Source organism: Schistocerca cancellata, chromosome 8, assembly GCF_023864275.1.
Source record: "Schistocerca cancellata isolate TAMUIC-IGC-003103 chromosome 8, iqSchCanc2.1, whole genome shotgun sequence".
NCBI classification, from domain to species: domain Eukaryota; kingdom Metazoa; phylum Arthropoda; class Insecta; order Orthoptera; family Acrididae; genus Schistocerca; species Schistocerca cancellata.
In genome coordinates, this window is record NC_064633.1 from 360,133,171 (window position 1) to 360,154,681 (window position 21,511).

The 21,511-nt window shown below is 44.1% G+C and overlaps 1 protein-coding gene across 1 annotated transcript in view; it reads left to right on the forward strand.

Annotated features, from left to right (window-relative positions):
• Nucleotides 1–21,511, forward strand: part of LOC126095748 (cytochrome P450 4C1-like) — a 99,164-nt gene that overhangs the window by 71,195 nt on the left and 6,458 nt on the right. The window contains exons 9-11 of the mRNA XM_049910523.1: nt 10,622–10,690; nt 10,791–10,962; nt 20,330–20,509. Of these exons, the coding sequence (XP_049766480.1) occupies nt 10,622–10,690; nt 10,791–10,962; nt 20,330–20,509 (421 nt within the window). The remainder of the gene's footprint in view (nt 1–10,621; nt 10,691–10,790; nt 10,963–20,329; nt 20,510–21,511) is intronic.

Consider the following 21,511-nt stretch of genomic DNA (forward strand, 5'->3'; position numbering starts at 1 on the left):
TTGGGACATTAGTTTCCTGTAGTCGACAGCAAACGTATCAAGGCCATTTCAGCTCACATGAACATATCCGAAACGAGAATACTTCGACCACCTGCTTAAATAGTGTCTTGTAGGCAAGTGGGAAGCATAGCATACTTGGTTTTCGAGGTATTTGTAACATGCCGTTGGCTGTACCAGAGTGCACCTCTGCTAATCTGCCCATGCAACCATCATCAATAATTCGAGCGTCTGTTGGTGGCTTTCCTACGCCCATGCTAATCTGTCTGTCCTCTGAAGAGTGTTGAGCAACTATATACAAGCGTAATTCCGAAACCAATCGTCTCTTATTTATTTTCACGGAAACTACAACTACTACTGAAAGAATAATACCACAAGGCAAGATTTCAGCAACATAATTTCTTAGAAAATAGTCTGCATGCCGCGCTCATGAAAACGTGAACCAACTGAGGTTAGCGAATGTCTTACAACTGAGTCTGGAAGATGTTGGCTTCGTAGTCCATTTTCATATCTCCAAAGACGCTAAATTAGAACTGTATGGTGGTTGTAAAGCACAATTCAGAAATATTTAACAATTAATTCGATCGTTGCAGAACTATTGGCCACCTTAACGGAAATTTGTCGTTATCACTGGCTTGACTGGAATTTTGGGCCTTCAGCCTATTCAGTGGCTTCTTGAAGTGTCCTGGATTCCCAGTTGCTTTAGGTTCCAAGACAACCAATTGAACCCCACCATCCCTATCTCAGAAGACTGTGCACATCGCTTTGCCTGCAAACGGCCGTGCCTTGATTTCCTATTTCTTGTAGCATTCGCAAATCACCACTACATGAAATGTCTTTTGGAGTACGGCTCTTAATTGTGGCATCATGTCTAATCCCAGTCCCGTATGGGTCCAGCAGTTCTCAGCAAATTTTCTGTTCGGTGATGTTTACGGTCCTGTGTAATTTCCGCAGCACCCATCTCACACACTGCGATAATCAAGTTTGAGTAACATCTTGTCTAAGGTATTACAGCCTACATTCACTTGTTCTCACAATTCCTTGATGTAATACACCTGTCATCGCGGATGTATAGATTGAAACGGTGTTCATGACGCAAGATGATTGCTGAGCAGAGCCGACTGGGGCGTAGCTTGTCGTTCACACATTCTAACCACTTCTAAAACCCGGTAGCCACGGTTTTACGTTGCTCACGTCCTCTCTATCGTCTCCATACACCTTTAGCAAGCGCCGATGGATTTGAGTTGGTGCTAAGTTGTTTAGCAATGCTCAACTCAATGACACATTTCTGTTTTGTACGAGCCTCGATGTCCGACCTCATTAATTTTTGGAACGCTCCCCTGCTGCTGCTGCTAAGACAATGAAACTAACTGGTCATTGGTGAGAAGATTCAAAATTTAGTACCACGCCACAATAATCACACTTGAACACTCAAAGTCAACACAAAAAAATGGGAGGCACTGGTTTCGGAATGACACTCGTACATTACAAGCTGTGGCTCCCCTACGCCACAGTGAGAAAGTGGCTGTAGATGGTCCTGTCTGTGGCGTTTTATCCCGAACCGATGTACTCGTCTTCAGTAGCAATATCTCGGAACTGGAACCTTGGCGTCCACTGTTTGGCATCCATTAGCTGAACGGATAACATGTGCCTTGTGTGTGTAGTGTTCGACTGTTACATTTACTACCAGTACAAGGTTTGATGATATCGTAGTCAGGTGACATGCCTGTCTTTTGTGCGGGGAGATCTCTAATTGAATTGCTCATTAAGCTAAATAGAGACAAGTATCTCATGCATAATTTTTTTTTAATGGTTCAAATGGCTCTGAGCACTATCGGACTTAACATCTATGGTCATCAGTCCCCTAGAACTTAGAGCTACTTAAACTTAACTAACCTAAGGACAGCACACAGCACCCAGTCATCACGAGGCAGAGAAAATCTCTGACCCCGCCGGGAATCGAACCCGGGAACCCGGGCGTGGGAAGCGAGAACGCTACCGCACGACCACGAGCTGCGGACTTGCAGAAAATTAAAATTAATCAAGACGAGTAAACATGGTTAATCATCGGAAGGAAAGCATTCACAGGAAGTAATCAGAAAATGTATCAAGACATTTAAAACGGAAATTACTTAAAGGTAAACCGTTAGGATGAGCCTGAAGAATGATATGAATGTCCTTACCTGTCGCAGAGCGCTGGGATCAGCAACGTTTCTTGGAAAACTTGTGAGAAGGTCTTATGGGACCAAACTGCTGAGGTCATCGGTCCCTAAGCTTACACACTACTTTGTCTAACTTAAACTAGCTTACGCTAAGGACAACGCACACACCCATGACCGAGGGAGGACTCGAACCTCCGACGGGGTGATCCGCCCGGGCGGTGTCGAGACGCCTCAACCCCTCGCAGCTATCCCGCGCGGCAGCAACGTTTCTGCTCTTCAGCTGTACAGATTCTAAATATGCGATGATTAACTGCGATGTTCACTCAGCTGATGTTGGAGGTACTGATCGAGCTGCTATGGCTCTAAAGGACGGTGGTCTATATGAGACTTCTGGTAAACGGACGAAATGGGGTTGTGCGAAGCAAAGAGGAGGTGCGACATAGCAATAAAGCTGAAGCGGTAGTAATTGTTACATAAGGGAATTGACAGCTGAGGCTTGGGGTAGTGGATTACGATTAGAGGCACAGATGCTGCTGAGCGAATGAAATAAGTAAAAGTGTCCAGGAAGGATGCCGCGTAGAAAATGGAATAAACAAAGTTATCTAAGCAAGAGAAAGTGAGCTGGAAGTGATTCTGAGGGTGCGTAGATATGGAATCCAGGTGAAATACAAAGCGAGCAGCCAGTATGTTTTCTTGGTAGATATGAGGTCACCCAAATGAGTGAACCTTTTCGAGGGTAGAGGTAACTAAACGGGTTGTTTACTGGGTTGTATACTCGGTCCTGGTGACGGAATGTAAGGAGTTCTTTGAGTGGAGTGATATGACAATAGAACAGATCGTGACAGCTAATTCAGATATGGTGGAAGCAGGCTTTACATTACACATACAAGAGTAGGCGGCGTGGGATGGACTGCAAGCGTTGAATATGAGCGATGTACCTCTCAGTAGACAAGCGTGTACCACTCTCATCTTCAGCACTAGCTTCGGTTCATGAAACCGTCGATTCTCTGGGTAAGACATCCTGCCGTAACAAGTCCCACATCATTAACCAATCAAATTACTTAAAAACCCAAACCTAAAAATTCCCCTACAGAAGACAAAGTATCGATAGCCCAACCAACCCAGATGCCACAATATTCCAGTCCAACCGGATAGCAGTGAATCAATGGACATCGTCACCAGCACAATCCAAATTTCTACTCTATTCTTCTGAAGGAAATCGCCTCCAAAAGCTTGAGTTTCCATGCGTCGTGGTCCGCACTTGGTCCCCAACCGAAACGCTGACCACAGGACCTCAAATTCTCGATAAAGCCGAGGAGGTTGAATTGGAACTTAATTCCTATTCTGAAATTGGAAAAACCTTCCGTATCCGCAGTCTACTGACCGCACATTTCTCGCTCTCATTTTTTCTTAATCCCCATTTACTTTCATTGACGTCATCACCAATGGCGCACATATTTACAGCTGTAGAAAGCACGTAGAATCTTCCCGATCCCCAGCCAAAATGTAGTTTTGCTGCAGATGTCTTACATACAATGATCACCAGCAGAAGAATGTAAAAACCCTCCCATCTGTCCTCAAATCAAAATCAGTCATCCCCTAAAACAATGTCCGAAGTTGAAAACCACAGCCCAATAAAATACTTATACCCTACCTCTTCTCCTCTCTTCCGACAAGTGTAAGGCGAAAAATCCCCTATCGCAAGCCTCAAATCACTGTCCCCATTTCCCCGATAGTCACACCACTCTAGACAACTATCGACGTCATATTTATATCACCGAAGTTATAATCATTTTTGTCACGGCTGCCATCCATTATACCCGTTCACTTCAGTTACTCTATGTTCTTCAATAAATCACAATGGCTGCTCTTTCTGTATTTCATGTGAATCCCCTGTACGTATTTAGTCTGCAACTGTGGCTACACAGGCCTGTGAAAGTGAAATCATCGATACTTGTGCCAGCCGTTACTTTCCATGTCTTACAAGATAATGCTCGGCCAATTGGAAGCACATTTTCAACAGTAAAAAGTTTAATGAAAAGAGTGGATACATCTGCTCATAGACCTGGAACCCAGAGAGAACACGAGGAAAGCTTTCTGTCTGTGTTCGCGCTCGCAGTATAGTGCCGAGACTAACTTTGCGACACAAACGAATGTTCACTTCCTATAGGTCTCATAGTCGCCATTGTTCTTGCTATTAAACGCTGCTGTACGAGCTTCATTGCCAAATATCACATTAATATTATTTGTACTTTTGCGAACTGATACACCATTTAGTTTCATTTCAATTCCAACTTACCTCTTTTGTACGATACTGTGTTTTCGTGTTATATTTATGCCTGTTCATTCTGGTGTTCCACGCTTTCGACATATTACTTCATATTTGAAACATAAAAAAATTAGAGATCGTTACCTATCCTTAGTTTTGTCATTGATTAATAGTTCAAATGTAATGGAGAAGGTTTCGAATGCAGAAGATTCCACAGATAGTTTTCAGCACATTTCGCAGATAAGGTTGCCATAAAATCTATAGCGGAATATCTTTATATTAGTAAACTCAGATCATTCTTTCCCATGTTGTTAAAGATTTACACACAATTCAAAAAGTTAGGTGCCTGGAGTCACAAAGCTTGCAAGAGAATGGTCCTATCCTGAAATTTTTCGCACAGGACGAATACACCGCAGAAAAGGCACTATCAAAATTTTGGCTGCTAAGGCGCACTGCAAGTATTTTTAAAAAATGTTGAAGTTACTTACTTTTGCCGCACGGAGAACAGCTTATATCATCAGTTTGTAGAGCTCTTCCTACCTAGCACGCGAATTGGCCAATAAGAAGACGCAGCCATGCCAAAAAGTGTAGTGTGAAGACCAAAGTGCACACACGCGAATTTTTAGCACTCATGCCATATCCAAAATTTCTCAAATCATTCTTTTTGTTGAGTAACTTGCAGTTCATACCGACAGTTAAACGGTTGCAGATGTAGTAGTTACACAAGTGACCGGCAGAGGAAAGAAAATCAAGGCAGTGCATGATGTTACATTAGAGACGATTTCCATCAATCGGGACTTCAATTCATGTAGTGCAGTTCTTATGATAAATTTTAAATACTGTATGTATGTATTAAAGCAGGGACCTAGAAACGACGGACAGGCTTCTTCCCGCCATAGCCTTCAGTGGTCCACAACCCCACAACAGGTCACAGTACTCCACCCATCCCACTGCCGTCCTACACCGAACCCAGGATTATTAAATACTGAATAGGTTGCTAGCAATGAAACAGTTCCTCGTTTATTTCCTATAGTCGTCACAAAACGTGAAACGTCTCTTGGATGAAGAAAACAACATTTTCCTGTGAAATTTAAAATTTTCCCGTTGAGTTAAATGTTCGAAGCGATTTCGAGATTGCAAACGGTCGTTGTAAACTTCGTTCCACGATATTTCATCTGAACACCTGCCAGTCATCTTGAGGTGAGCCATCGAGGGCTATCTTCGATGGCTCTCCTGAAGATCAGTGACAAGTCTCCAGTCGAAATATCACGGAGCGAGGTTTACGACGACCGGCTGCAATCTCGAAATCTCCACAAACATTTTCCGATAAAGGAAAAATTGCTACATGTAGGCACTTCACAGTAATTACTACTTTTACTTAGACAGAACTGAAATGAAATAAGAAATAGTAATACCCGTTGGTTTGCATATTGTGCTGCGTACCAGGCAACTTGACCAAATTCGTAAAATTTGGTGTGCAAACTGACAGTGCAGAAATGACTGAAATTTAACAATGCTGTTCCGATGATAAACCTGAAATGACAAAGACCTAAAGGAAAAAATATACTTTTTCTGACTGCTTTAGGCTGTTAAAAAATATTTTTATCGAGAGGCTGAACCACGCTACTAGTTCCGGATGGAATCCGAATTATATTAACACTTTTCATCGTCCTCCTAGCCGGCCGCGGTGGCCGTGCGGTTCTGGCGCTGCAGTCCGGAACCGCGTGACTGCTACGGTCGCAGGTTCGAATCCTGCCTCGGGCATGGGTGTGTGTGATGTCCTTAGGTTAGTTAGGTTTAAGTAGTTCTAAGTTCTATGGGACTTATGACCTAAGATGTTGAGTCCCATAGTGCTCAGAGCCGTTTGAACCAATCGTCCTCCTAAAGGCAGAAGTATCGTTATCTCCAAGCCAAAATTCCAACAAAAGGAATGAATTATTGTCTGCAGATGGCAACAAGAGGCTTCGCATGTTAACATTGAAAATTATTCTCTCCTATCTTTCCAAATTTTGCTATGTCGATTGCAACAATTTTGCAATGAACAGTCCTTTCTCTTAATTTTTGATATTCCTGAAGGCAGAGACACAGCCGCAGAAACAGTAACACTGGCATTGTTGTGATGATGACGATGATACCTGGTTTGTGGGGCGCTCAACTGAGCGCTTATCAGCGCCATAGAATTTCCCAATCTTTTCACAGGCGCCAGTGACGTCAGTTTTCCCGAGTGATGATAAAATGAGGACAACGCAAACGCTCAATCCCTTGGCGAAGAAAATCCCCAACCTGACCGGGAATCCAATACGGAGTCCTGTGATGCTTAAGTACTGTTGTACTTATCCACAACATTCATCCATTGCACAAGCGACTCTGTCTTTCTTGGCTCGAAACGATACAGTGCGGAAGTGCGATTTGCACGAAAACTGACTGATTGGCTTTATACACAGCATTTTAGGGGATAAGAAGAAACTTCGACTTCACGTCAGCCACGAATTTCTCTATAGTATTACCTATTAGTGACACCGCCTCCATACATTTGCTTGAGGTAAACTTCGTAATTTTCGGACTTCCTTTTCCCTATAATTTCCTGAGTCCGTTTAATAAGGTTCGAAAAGGCTGGAAATCGGTAATGTCCATCTTGCTTGCAGTTCTGAGCACCCAATCGCTTAATCTCCCTCGGTAATGCTGCACTGGCTCTCACGAGCAGCTCTAAGACTTTCGGATAGTTACTCTTTCACATTTTTGCGAGTTTCATTTTGGTGCCTGTTTCTACACCTACATCTTCATCTACATAGACACTCCACAAGCCACCATTTGGCGGGTGGTGGAGGATACCCTGTACCACTTCTTGTCATTCCCTTTCCTCTTCCCCTTGCAAACAGAGCGAGGGAAAAACGACTGTCTGTATGCCTCCGCATGACCCATAATTTTCGTATCTTATCTTCGTGTTACTCACACGAAATGTATATTGGTGGCAGTAGAATCGTTCGGCAGTCAGATTCAAGTACCGGTTCTCGAAAAGAACGTCACCTACCTTCCAGAGATTCCCCTTTGAGTTCCCGAAGCATCTGCGTAGCACTTACGTGTTGTTTAACACTACCGGTAACAAATCTAGCAGCCCACCTCTGAATTGCTTCGATGTCTTCTTTTAATCTGATCTGGTACTGCTCCCAAATACTCGAGCACTACTCAAGAATAGGTGGCAATAGCGGTCTCCTTTACAGGTGAACGACTCTTTCCTAAAATTCTCCCAATAAACCGGAGTCTAGCATTTGCCTTCCCTCACATGCTCGTTCCATCTCCCTTCGCTTTGCTACGTTATGCCAAAAAATTCAAACGAGTTGACTCTGTCGAGCAGGACATTATTAATACTGTATCCAACGTTACAGGTTTGTTCTTCTTACTCATCCGTATAAACTTACATTTTTCCACATTTATGGTTAGCTGCCGTTCATCACACCAACTGGAAATTTTGTCTTAAGTCGTCTTGTATCTTCCTACAGTCACTCGACTTCGACACCTTACCGTACACCGTGGCATCAAGAGCAAATAACCGCAGATTGATGCCCATCCCGTCCGGCAAATCATTTGTGTACAGAGAGCAACAGCGGTACTATCACACTTCTCTGGGGCATTCCTGACGATACTTGTCTCTGATGAACACTCGACATCGAGGAGAGCATACTTGGTTCTATTTCTTAAGAAGTGATCGAGCCACTCATATATCTGCGAACTTATTCCGTATGCTCGTTACCTTCGTTAACAGCCTGCAGTGGGGTACTGTGTCAAATGCTTTCCGGAAATTTAGAAGTATGGAATCCGCCTGTTGCCATTCATTGCCTTCATCCATAGTTCGCAGTACATCATGTGAGAAACGGGCAAGCTTTGTTTCGCACGGGCGATGCCCTCTAAAACCATGCAGATTCATGGACACAAGCTTCTCTGTCTCAAGGAAATTTATTATGTTCGAACTGCGAATATGTTCAAGGATTCTGCGCAGACAGAAGTTGGGGATATTGGTCTGTAATTTAGCGGGTCCTTTCTTTTACTCTTTATACACTGCAGTCATCTACGCCTGAGTCGCTTGGGACTTTGTACTGGGAGAGAGGTTCGCGAAGAATGCAAGCTAGGTAAGGGGCCAATGCCGCAGAGTACTCTTTGTAAAACTGAACTCGGATCCCATCCGCACCTGGTGATTTATTTGCTTTGAAATCTTCCAGTTATTTCTTTACGCTAGAGATTCTTATTACTACGTCGTCCATGCGGGAGTCTGTTCGATGGTCAAATGACGGTATATTTGTACGATACTCCTGTGTTAACGATTTCTTGAACATGAAATTTAAAATTCCTTCTTTCATTTTGCTATCTTCAACTGCCACACCACACTGGCCTACAAGGGACTGAATGCAAGTTTTTGACCCTCTTAGCGATTTTACATACGACCAGAATTTCCTCGGGTTCTCTGCCAGATCTTCTGCTAAGGTGTGACGGTGGTAACAGTTGTATGCTTCGCGGATGTGTCTTTTCACAGACGCACGGATCTCTCCTAACCTTCCCTTGTCATTTGTGTGTTTCCTTTTGAACCGAGAGTTCAACAGCGTCTGTTTGCTCAGCATCCTCCGACTTTCGTTATGAAACCATAGTAGGTCTTTTCCATCGTTTATCCACTTATTAGGCACATAACTCTCCAGACCACGATTTACAATGTGTGTAAAATTTGCCCATAATTCCTTTACATCCATCTTACTGGAACTAAGTGATACCGGTTCACTGTCTAAATGAGATGCTAATAACTTCTTATCTGCCCCATCTGGCAGGCACACTCTCCTAGTCTTCTTGACTGATTTATTAACTTTCGTAATCATAGTTGCTGTAATGACATCATGATCGCTAATCCCCGTTTCTATAGTAACATTGTCTATAAGGTCCGGCCTGTTTGTAGCTACAAGTTCTAAGATATTTCTGTTCCGTGTGGGTGTCGAGCTAGCTGCTCAAGACAGTTTTCAGAAAACGTGTTCAAAGATATTTCCCATGACTCTCTGTCTGTACCCCAGAAATGAATCCATAGACATCCCAGTCTATACTCGATAGGCCAAAGTCGCCTCCAACTAAAACTGCATGATCTGAGTATTTACGTACTTAGTTTTCAGATTTTACGAATCGAAACAGGCTTTGCATACTGATTATGTATCATCGTTTTCTCTCTACTTCGTATAATCAAGCAATTTATAGCATTTTCTTTACTACATGAAGCTATTACTGTACAAGTTCTCTTTGGACTTGGAAGGGATTCTATTTTTGTTCTGGACTTTAATTAGCACAACAGTCATCCTTCGAACCACAATTCAAGGAATCTTCAAAATTATTTCCTATCTTCCCTAATGTTTCCACAACTACTAACGAAATGTCCAAAAAATTGACTGATTTATAACAAAAATATATATCTTCTGTAGAAGTAGGTGATTTCGATAGCTTACTACATTCTTCAAATTCTATCTTTGCAGGATTGAAAACATTAACTGAATTTCACGTTACTGTGAAACTTTATAAACTGCAATAAGACAGATGCTATTAGCAAGCAAATGCGAAGAAATCACGAAGAAAATTAATTCTGTTTTATCTCGATTTTAACACTTAGCAATACCGTAAATGTATCTGCTAATTATTATGAATAATACATGAGTTGCAAATTCTAGCGAATAGTAACTGCGAACAATTGTGTCCTAGAAACTGTCAATGAAATCTTATATTCGCTTTACAAATTATGATAGCGTTGTGCCATGTCATCTGTTCACTGAAGCGCCGTCAGCCAAGGATATGAGCCCGCCGTGCTGCGCATGAGCTGTCTGCTACACCAACAGCATGTGTATACATTTCTCCTGCCAACAGGCAAGCTACGAATTTGGTAAATTTCAACATTATTAAGTAGTTTCAGCGTGTCTTAGCAGCTAAAATTTCGAGACTGTGTTTCTTTCGGTGTGTTCTTCCCATTTAAAAAATTTCGGGTCAGGCTTCGACATGTCGGAGTGCACAATTCTATTGATAGTTGAGGATTTCAGAAAAAAAATTCTCTAATTAATCTAGCACATCCAAAACAAAATTCTTTCTAGATGTATTTCTGTTGTGTCTGGTACCGCCAAGTTGGGAAGATAACTAAAGATTTGAACTACCTATATCTCTGTATTTATTTCTGCAGGGTCATGACACGACTTCAGTTGCCATGTGTTGGGCTCTTCTTCTTCTGGGACACCATCAGAACGTCCAGGTATTTTTGCATATCAAATAAACAGTGGAAGCAGAGTTACTGCACTCACACTGCTACTATCGTTTACCTCTGCTCATTGTTATTATTATTGCTATTTCAGGACAAAGTTTACTCGGAACTCCACGGTATATTCGGACATGACAAAGATCGCCTTCCAACGTTGCAAGATCTTAACAGTATGAAATACCTTGAGATGGTCATCAAGGAGACGCTACGCCTATATCCCAGTGTGCCGTTTATCGGGAGGAAGGTCACCAAAGATATCGAAATAGGTACGTCACTTCCAAATTGTTTCCCTATTTTAGATACAGATGACGTAACGTACATACGATGGGAATGGGGCCCTAGTAGCCTTTGTAATTAGTCGTGGGATGTGTAACGAATTAATAACAGAATCCCTAGCTCTCCATCATAAGCGTTCGATAAAAATTATGCGGCAGTAGGGGACATAAAGAGAGGGTGACTCAAGCCTAGTCAACAGACTGGACGTGAAGGACAAGGGAAAGTGGGGAAGCTTCCATTCTTTAAGGGACTGTCGTAATAAAGTGAAAAATACAAGCTGCATAGCGACTACAGGGTGTTTCAAAAATGACCGGTATATTTGAAACGGCAATAAAAACTAAACGAGCAGCGATAGAAATACACCGTTTGTTGCAATATGCTTGGGACAACAGTACATTTTCAGGCAGACAAACTTGCGAAATTACAGTAGTTACAATTTTCAACAACAGATGACGCTGCGGTCTGGGAAACTCTATAGTACGATATTTTCCACATATCCACCATGCGTAGCAATAATATGGCGTAGTCTCTGAATGAAATTACCCGAAACCTTTGACAACGTGTCTGGCGGAATGGCTTCACATGCAGATGAAATGTACTGCTTCAGCTGTTCAATTGTTTCTGGATTCTGGCGGTACATCTGGTCTTTCAAGTGTCCCCACAGAAAGAAGTCACAGGGGTTCATGTCTGGCGAATAGGGAGGCCAATCCACGCCGCCTCCTGCATGTTTCGGATAGCCCAAAGCAATCACACGATCATCGAAATATTCATTCGGGAAATTAAAGACGTCGGCCGTGCGATGTGGCCGGGCACCATCTTGGATAAACCACGAGGTGTTCGCAGTGTCGTCTAAGGCAGTTTGTACCGCCACAAATTCACGAAGAATGTCCAGATAGCGTGATGCAGTAATCGTTTCGGATCTGAAAAATGGGCCAATGATTCCTTTGGAAGAAATGGCGGCTCAGACCAGTACTTTTTGAGGATGCAGGGACGATGGGACTGCAACATGGGGCTTTTCGGTTCCCCATATGCGCCAGTTCTGTTTATTGACGAAGCCGTCCAGGTAAAAATAAGCTTCGTCAGTAAACCAAATGCTGCCCACATGCATATCGCCATCATCAATCCTGTGCACTATATCGTTAGCGAATGTCTCTCGTGCAGCAATGGTAGCGGCGCTGAGGGGTTGCCACGTTTGAATTTTGTATGGATAGAGGTGTAAACTCTGGCGCATGAGACGATACGTGGACGTTGGCGTCATTTGGACCGCAGCTGCAACACGGCGAACGGAAACCCGAGGCCGCTGTCGGATCACCTGCTGCACTAGCTGCGCGTTGCCCTCTGTGGTTGCCGTACGCAGTCGCCCTACCTTTCCAGCACATTCATCCGTCACGTTCCCAGTCAGTTGAAATTTTTAAAAAAGATCCTTTATTGTATCGCTTTTCGGTCCTTTGGTTACATTAAACCTCCGTTGAAAACTTCGTCTTGTTGCAACAACACTGTGTTCTAGACGGTGGAATTCCAACACCAGAAAAATCCTCTGTTCTAAGGAATAAACCATGTTGTCTACAGCACACTTGCACGTTGTGAACAGCACACGCTTACAGCAGAAAGACGACGTACAGAATGGCGCACCCACAGACTGCGTTGTCTTCTATATCTTTCACATCACTTGCAGCGCCATCTGTTGTTGAAAATTGTAACTACTGTAATTTCGAAAGTTTGTCCACCTGAAAATGTACTGTTGTCCCAAGCATATTGCAACAAACGGTGTATTTCTATCGCTGCTCGTTTAGTTTTTATTGCCGTTTCAAATATACCGATCATTTTTGAAACACCCTGTACCAAGCGTACCACAAAATAGTAATGTGCGCTGTAACCAACTATGTCACCCTTCGATCCTGATATATGGGGCATACATTAAAAGGGCGATCTTTTGTGACTGTTATGAGGTTATCAAACAGTTTCTGTTTTGAGGACGTTGCTGTGGCTTAGAGGCATCGTAGCACAACTAGAGATGGGCAAAACTGTTCTTTTAAGAGATCAGATCAGAACTGTTCACTCCCTGAAATGAATTAGCTCTTTTTCATGACTCACCACTCATTTACAATAGAAAATAAATGGAAGGCACATTGCCCTTTAAACTTGGTTTATTCCAGTACTATACCTGTATTTTGATCTTATTTGATCCTATTTTGAAGTAACACAGATAATGAGTAAGAATTTTGTATTGTTTATTGAAATTTCCACGATATGACAAAGTTTTTGATTATTGATTTATTTTGCACTATCGTGGTTTTTTGGGTGATCGTAAAATGTTGTAACTTGAGATTTACATTAATAATATATTTGGCTATAATGTATTAAAATTTCATTAACCTCATACAAATACATCGCAAGCCATATATTTTTAAAGTGAACGTTTCCTTCCGAAGACGCCTAAAATCGCAAAATCCGTACCAGAATAAGAAAAAAATATATAAATTTGACTGTAAAACGAAAGTGCTGCATATAGCCTTACGCAGAATAAAACAATGAAAATATTGGTGTATCACATTTTGCGATACGTTTATCGGTTTGCTCGTAATTAAAGTGTAAATTCGAGTGTCCATAATAAAAATCCTATAGTAAGAGGAGTCGTCAGGAACCTACTCTGATCAGTTTAAAAAAATAAAAATAAAATAAAAACAAATGATGTATACATAACATAATAATGTAATATACATAGCGGTATTACTACGAAGAACAATATCCAGTAGAGACGAACTCAGATGCAGAAGCACTGAGTCGAGCAGGTCAAGCCGCGAGCTGTATTACTGCGTGAGCTAAGACCGCAGAGACCAGAGTGACACCTGAGTTGCTTTGCTCAACGCTCTGGCTAGAGTCGAGAACAGTGGGGTGAGCATTGAGCGGGCGAGTTCCGAGGGTGGGGGGAGCGGTGAACGGCCACCAGGCACCCGCTCCGAGACAAATCGTCCGTTCCCTTGCAAGCAGGTTGTTGCAAATAGTTCCTATGTTATCCGCTAGGTGGCTCTCTGTCCTGTTGCTCGCATCAACTGCCCAGAGGGCAGGACGTGCGACTGAAACGATCGCCGACAGAGTGCGATGCGAAGTTAAGCTGCGCCAGACACTGCACGCGGCAGACGACGCACAGAGACAGCACGGCATATGTGAAACACAAAATCCAATGGGGCACTGCACAATGCAGGCAGCCAAGGTAGAAGCAGGGCAGAGGCCGGCGCTGGCTGTGTTGTGTGGCGTGCACTGTGCTGTGACCAGCAGAGACGCTGCTGATATGCTCCGTCTCTCTCTCTCTCTCTCTCTCTCTGCCATGGGAAACGTTTGGAGCTACCGTTCTTTTTTTTCTGAATCACTGATTGTTCACTCCTTTGAAAGATTCAACTCTATGAATCAGTTCAGGAGCGGATCCTCCATCTCTAAGCGCAACCCTGATGCGGGTATATAAACACCGACTTGTAGGCAGGGGTTAGTGTGGAATTCGTGTCTTTCCGACGTGCGTGCGATAGATACGGAAACTTGAACTCCATGGCGACGTTGTTACCAAGGGCGCCCCAACAGGCCCAAAGTGCAGTTATTCTTTGCTTGGCTGGCGAAGGACAAACACCGAAGAATGAAGAATGTGTATGGGGCAGAATATCTCTCGAAAACCATTGTTGTTGAATGGTGCGCCAAGTTCCGCGTTGTTTCATGGTAACGCTCGTCGCCATATCGCAAATTTCATAAGGCAGAAGTCATGCCACCTCAAATGGGAGATACTCGAACACCCACCATACAGTCGGGATCTCTCCCCATACGATTATCATGGTTCAAATGGCTCTGAGCACTATGGGACTTTACATCTATGGTCATCAGTCCCCTAGAACTTAGAACTACTTAAACCTAACTAACCTGAGGACAGCACGCAACACCCAGTCATCACGAGGCAGAGAATACGATTATCATCCTTTCAGTCCCTTAACAAAGGCCTCGAAGGGTCGATTCCTTTGGGACAGGGACGTCAGCAGGCAGTTACGAACCTCTTCGCGCAGCAGCACACGGCATTTTACCAAATGAGTTTCATCAACTTGTTGTGTCGGTGTGATGATTGCCTCAACGGTCACGGCGAGTTTCCTTGGTTGACATGATGATTCAGGACTGCACGGCCTTCGGACAGAAATTTTTTACCGTTACTTATAAACGGTGACAGATAAAATCCGGAGGTTGTTCAGGGATATTTTCTGTATTTTGGTACAAGCGACCTGCCGCCTGCGATTGCTCTTTACAAAGTAACTGGATTTTGTTTGATTTCTTACCGGATTAATCTTTTTATATGCGTTACCCTGAAAAATCTGCATATAAGTACAAATGCCTTCAGTATGCGCTGTTGTCTTGTCTCGAAAGGAACTTGTTCAGTTTGCTGATGGCAGTTGCCGTTGTCAACCGCAATTCCCACTTTACCCTTTGCCCTCAAGTCTGCAGTCGGTACTGTTCGGTTCTGTCTCGGTTTTGTTCTGTTAGCAGTGTTAGTTGTGCGTTAACACTGATACAGGGCAATAAGGATAGGTTTACTAATGGAGGGGTGGCTCCTATGCACTGTTTCGGCGTAATGTCAAGCACCTGCACGACGGGCAAGAATGTCAGAGCAGAGAGAGCTATGACACGACGACAGCCAATAGTACGCTGACCAACCCCTCTCTAGGACGACATCGAGACACAAGCACCAACTACACGAAGAGGACATAAGCGCCTCGCCGCCTGGCCGCGGCCCACTTCAAGATCAGCCGCTCTACGAACTCAACAGCAGCGACTTAGAAACTGTATAATTCCTTTTGTATCAGGCATTGTTATACTAATGAGACTTCTAATTTGTCTGTAGCCATTTGCTTGCGACACACCATTGTCAATTCCGAAAATTAAGTATTGTCATTTACCTTACTGTAATAAAAATTCATTAATACGATTTGCTTAAATTGTTGTCTAGCGATCCGAGAAAGCAGGTTTCCTAGGCACCCCATATTCTACAAGTAGGCAGGATGCAAAAGGCACATCACGTATGATTTCATTAAGTCCAATGGAAGAACAAAATACACTCCTGGAAATTGAAATAAGAACACCGTGAATTCATTGTCCCAGGAAGGGGAAACTTTATTGACACATTCCTGGGGTCAGATACATCACATGATCACACTGACAGAACCACAGGCACATAGACACAGGCAACAGAGCATGCACAATGTCGGCACTAGTACAGTGTATATCCACCTTTCGCAGCAATGCAGGCTGCTATTCTCCCATGGAGACGATCGTAGAGATGCTGGATGTAGTCCTGTGGAACGGCTTGCCATGCCATTTCCACCTGGCGCCTCAGTTGGACCAGCGTTCGTGCTGGACGTGCAGACCGCGTGAGACGACGCTTCATCCAGTCCCAAACATGCTCAATGGGGGACAGATCCGGAGATCTTGCTGGCCAGGGTAGTTGACTTACACCTTCTAGAGCACGTTGGGTGGCACGGGATACATGCGGACGTGCATTGTCCTGTTGGAACAGCAAGTTCCCTTGTCGGTCTAGGAATGGTAGAACGATGGGTTCGATGACGGTTTGGATGTACCGTGCACTATTCAGTGTCCCCTCGACGATCACCAGTGGTGTACGGCCAGTGTAGGAGATCGCTCCCCACACCATGATGCCGGGTGTTGGCCCTGTGTGCCTCGGTCGTATGCAGTCCTGATTGTGGCGCTCACCTGCACGGCGCCAAACACGCATACGACCATCATTGGCACCAAGGCAGAAGCGACTCTCATCGCTGAAGACGACACGTCTCCATTCGTCCCTCCATTCACGCCTGTCGCGACACCACTGGAGGCGGGCTGCACGATGTTGGGGCGTGAGCGGAAGACGTCCTAACGGTGTGCGGGACCGTAGCCCAGCTTCATGGAGACGGTTGCGAATGGTCCTCGCCGATACCCCAGGAGCAACAGTGTCCCTAATTTGCTGGGAAGTGGCGGTGCGGTCCCCTACGGCACTGCGTAGGATCCTACGGTCTTGGCGTGCATCCGTGCGTCGCTGCGGTCCGGTCCCAGGTCGACGGGCACGTGCACCTTCCGCCGACCACTGGCGACAACATCGATGTACTGTGGAGACCTCACGCCCCACGTGTTGAGCAATTCGGCGGTACGTCCAGCCGGCCTCCCGCATGCCCACTATACGCCCTCGCTCAAAGTCCGTCAACTGCACATACGGTTCACGTCCACGCTGTCGCGGCATGCTACCAGTGTTAAAGACTGCGATGGAGCTCCGTATGCCACGGCAAACTGGCTGACACTGACGGCGGCGGTGCACAAATGCTGCGCAGCTAGCGCCATTCGACGGCCAACACCGCGGTTCCTGGTGTGTCCGCTGTGCCGTGCGTGTGATCATTGCTTGTACAGCCCTCTCGCAGTGTCCGGAGCAAGTATGGTGGGTCTGACACACCGGTGTCAATGTGTTCTTTTTTCCATTTCCAGGAGTGTAACTATGCTATTCTGAAATGTTACCTCAGCGATGGTAGTCATGTCACAGAACTTCCGCATCTCCAACTTCTACAACCTTCATCATTAAACCTACCCATAACGTAAAGAATCGCTGTTGAAATGCAACTAATACTGCCAGGAGAAATTAGCGCGACAATATTTTGTAGCATTTTCGCTACGAAATTTGTAGTGCTGTAGATCTGGAAGCAACCGGAAATTGTAAAAGGGTTTGTTTGGGAATCACTGTCGAAGTTTTAAATTGAAAAAAAAAAAAATGATGTCCCATGCTTCTTTACAGAGCGTATTGGAACGATGCGGGAGACCCGTACCGCCTTACTAGGCAAGGTCCTAATGGAGGTGGTTTGCCGTTGCCTTCCTCCGACCGTAATGGGAATGAATGATGATGATGAAGACGATACAACAAAACCCAGTCATCTCGAGGCAGGAAAAATCCCTGACCCCGCCGGGAATCGAACCCGCTACCCGGTGCTCGGGAAGCGAGAACGCTACCGCGAGACCACGAGGGGCGGACAGTTTTAAATTAATAAAACAAAATGAGTATAATAAACTAAATACTTGTGTGTTAGCAGTTGCAAAGATGGATCTGAAATACCTTTAGTGTATAATGGTTGCACAAAAATATGGAAACACCAAAAACACAAGACATTACCAAGCATAATAAGTTGTTGGAAACCCGCTGACATTCAAAATAGTCGTCTCGCAATTAATAAATACGTGTCTTGCACCGTTTTCAAGGGAATCTTATATCATACTTCCAGCAAAATTGTGGCATGTACAGAGAACGATGATGGAGATCGATAGCTTTCACGCACTCTTCTAGATCACATAGACTCAGTAACACTGAGATCTCGTGACTCTTGTGGCTAGAGGAGATACGACAGTTCATTACAGTTCATTCTAGTGCTCGAAATACCAGTGCTGGCCGATGCAGGCTGTAAACTGGCGGCCTGTCCTCTTGGAAAACAGCATCGCCATTGGAAAACAAATATTGTGAAACAGGGTGCAACTTTATTAGCCAAAATGTTCACAAGTCCTTTGCAGTAATGGGATCTTGTAGACTAATCTGGGGCCCACGAAATACCACGATATGGCTGCCCAAATCATAACCGTTTCCCCGCCGTGTTTCGCTCTTGGGACGCAAACTCGGCCAGAAGTTGGAAACAGTATGAAACATCCGATAAAATGACTTTCTTTCTGTGCTCCCCAACCCAGGTTTGATGGTTTCGGTACCAAGTTTTGCTATTACTGACATTTGCATCGCTGATGTGTGGTTTTTTAATTCTAGCTGGCCCTGCAATTTCCAGCTTATTCGTGTTGTTTTGGTTCTGACAGTGGTTAAGAGTGTGACATTCAGTCCAGCAATGACTTTTGCACCTGTAGCTATCCCATTTTTAGTCACAAATCTCTTCATGATTAGATCAACACACACTTTCTTACGAGTTGGGACTGAGCGAATGACGCTTTCCCTGTATGCGGTATAAATCTTCGATACGGTGCCTCTTCAAATAGCAACTTCATCGACTCCCTTGGTTACTATCAGCACCAACTATCTGCTCACTTTCGAATTCGCTTAGTTTCGAAACAACGCACTAACAACTTCACACAATACTGTTCTGACAACGACTGCCACCTGCGACGTATTAAGGTCACTGCACAGGTGCGGTTCGTAGTCCAATACAACAGCTTAACCTGCAGGTTTGGCTGGCATCCGCATGCATGTTCAAGCGCGCATTTCTCGCTTTTTTTCATACCCGTGCATGGGATATGTTAAAAGAAGAACAGTATTATGTGTTGCTTTTTGTGGTAAGAATTTTACGAGAGTCACCTATATCAATCTCACTTCCTTTAAAATAGTCCAGATTAGATATTGCAGACTTTTACCAGCTTTTTTCCCAATCACCAAACTCTTCTGGAACTCGACCTATTCTCTCAGGAATGGGTTTATAATATTATCGATGCTTGTGAAACAACGGCCTTTTCAATTTTTCTTTACTTTAAGGAACTGATAAAAATCACATGTCTGGCGAATATGGAGGATGGGACATCATTTTGGCGATCCATAATGCTTTCACTGGGCCAATTAGACTTAGCTTCGCCTCTATGTCAGTAGATTCATGCTCCTTACCTGTTATATGTTTTGGTTGTTCTTCATCTAGCGTCTCCTAAGCAATTGGCAGTAGCCAAAGTTATCATTCGAAATTCGACAATTTTCAGAAAAAGAATTTTCCGTTGCATGTTTCATAACAAAAAGGACAAAAAAATTGATAGCATGCGTCAGTTGATATGTCAGCATCATCAACGGCTTCACTGATTGTGACTGACGATCTTCACAGCCCTTTCTTTAACTTTCTCCACGATTTCATCAGGTAACGATGTGCTGGGACTTTTAGGGTGCTAGTGATCTTCAATGTCTTGACAGCCTTCTTCGAAACGTTTATTCCACTCACAAGCCCTTATTTTACTCATGACAGATGCACCAAGATCAGTATTCAACGTTTCTGAAACTTTTCTGCTCTTTATTCCGTTCGTACAACAAAATACAAATTCTTTAACACATTTTTACTCAGAATAAATGATCCCCGACATTATCAAAACAAATGTAAACAGATTGCCATCTGTCAACACACTAAATGTCATGTATGCCTAACACGATACAGACGCTTAACGAACACACCTCGCACAATTCATATTCTGTTGATGAAAATGGGATGTAACGAAATTTTCGTTGATAATTAGTAGGATAAAAATAGTACAGAACCGAGTGTGATTCGTAGTGGTCTCCTGAGAAGGACTGCTACGTAAGTGGCGTGTTTGTGTGTGTGTCTGCAGGCGGCTACGCTGTGCCGGAGGGCGCCATGCTGAACCTGCACATCTACCACGCCCACCGCGACCCCGACCACTGGCCGGACCCGGACCGCTTCGACCCGGACAACTTCCTGCCGGAGAGGGTGCAGGGCAGGCACCCTTACGCCTACGTGCCCTTCAGTGCCGGGCCTCGCAACTGTATAGGTAAAGCATCCACTAACTCGCCGTCCTCGCCGCCGGGTCCGGGTCAATTGGGCTCATCCACTATAACCACGAAAAATCACCCAGCTTTAATAGTACATTATAACAGTTTAATTTAGACTATTTATAACGAATCATACATCAAATTGAAGGTAAACTAACCTAGGTTTTCTTACAAATAATCAATACGTGCATTTTTAATCATGCAGCACACATCCGACCTAAAATCAAATTCTTCCCACACTTTGTGATAGGACAGACCAAGGGTGCCCTCCTATGAAGTATTCGGTGCCATGCTTTTGCGTATTATACGATACACATTTCACAGTAGAGCAAATACTGGAAAATTTGGAAATTTGTGGTAAGTTCCTGTGGGACCAAACTGCTGAGGTCATCGGTCCCTGCCGGCCGCTGGTGGCCGAGCGTTTCTAGGCGCTACAGTCTGGAACCGCGCGGCCGCTACGGTCGCAGGTTCGACCCCTGCCTCGGGCATGGATGTGTGTGATGTCCTTAGTTTGGTTAGGTTTAAGTAGTTCTAAGTTCTAGGGGACTTATGACCTCAGCAGTTGAGTCCCATAGTGCTCAGAGCCATTTGAACCATTTCATCGGTCCCTAGTCTTACACACTACTTAAACTAACTTAGATTAACTTACGCTGAGGACAACAGCACAGCACACCACACCACACCACACCACACCACACTACACACACACACACACACACACACACACACACACACACACAAGCCCGAGGGAGGACTCGAACCTCCTACAGGGGAGGGGTGGGGGGAGGCGAGCAAATGTTAAAACACGACTTTTGGTGCTCTGTATCGTATTAAGTAGCACTGTACACGAGATATATAAAATGTAACGCATTCATTTAGTCAACTACGTCTCATTTGAATACACTTAACAGAAATCTTTAAATAGTGGAAAAAGTCTTGTTGTAATATCAATTTTACGAAATTTACAGACAAACTAATTACCGGTACGTCATTTGTGTAAC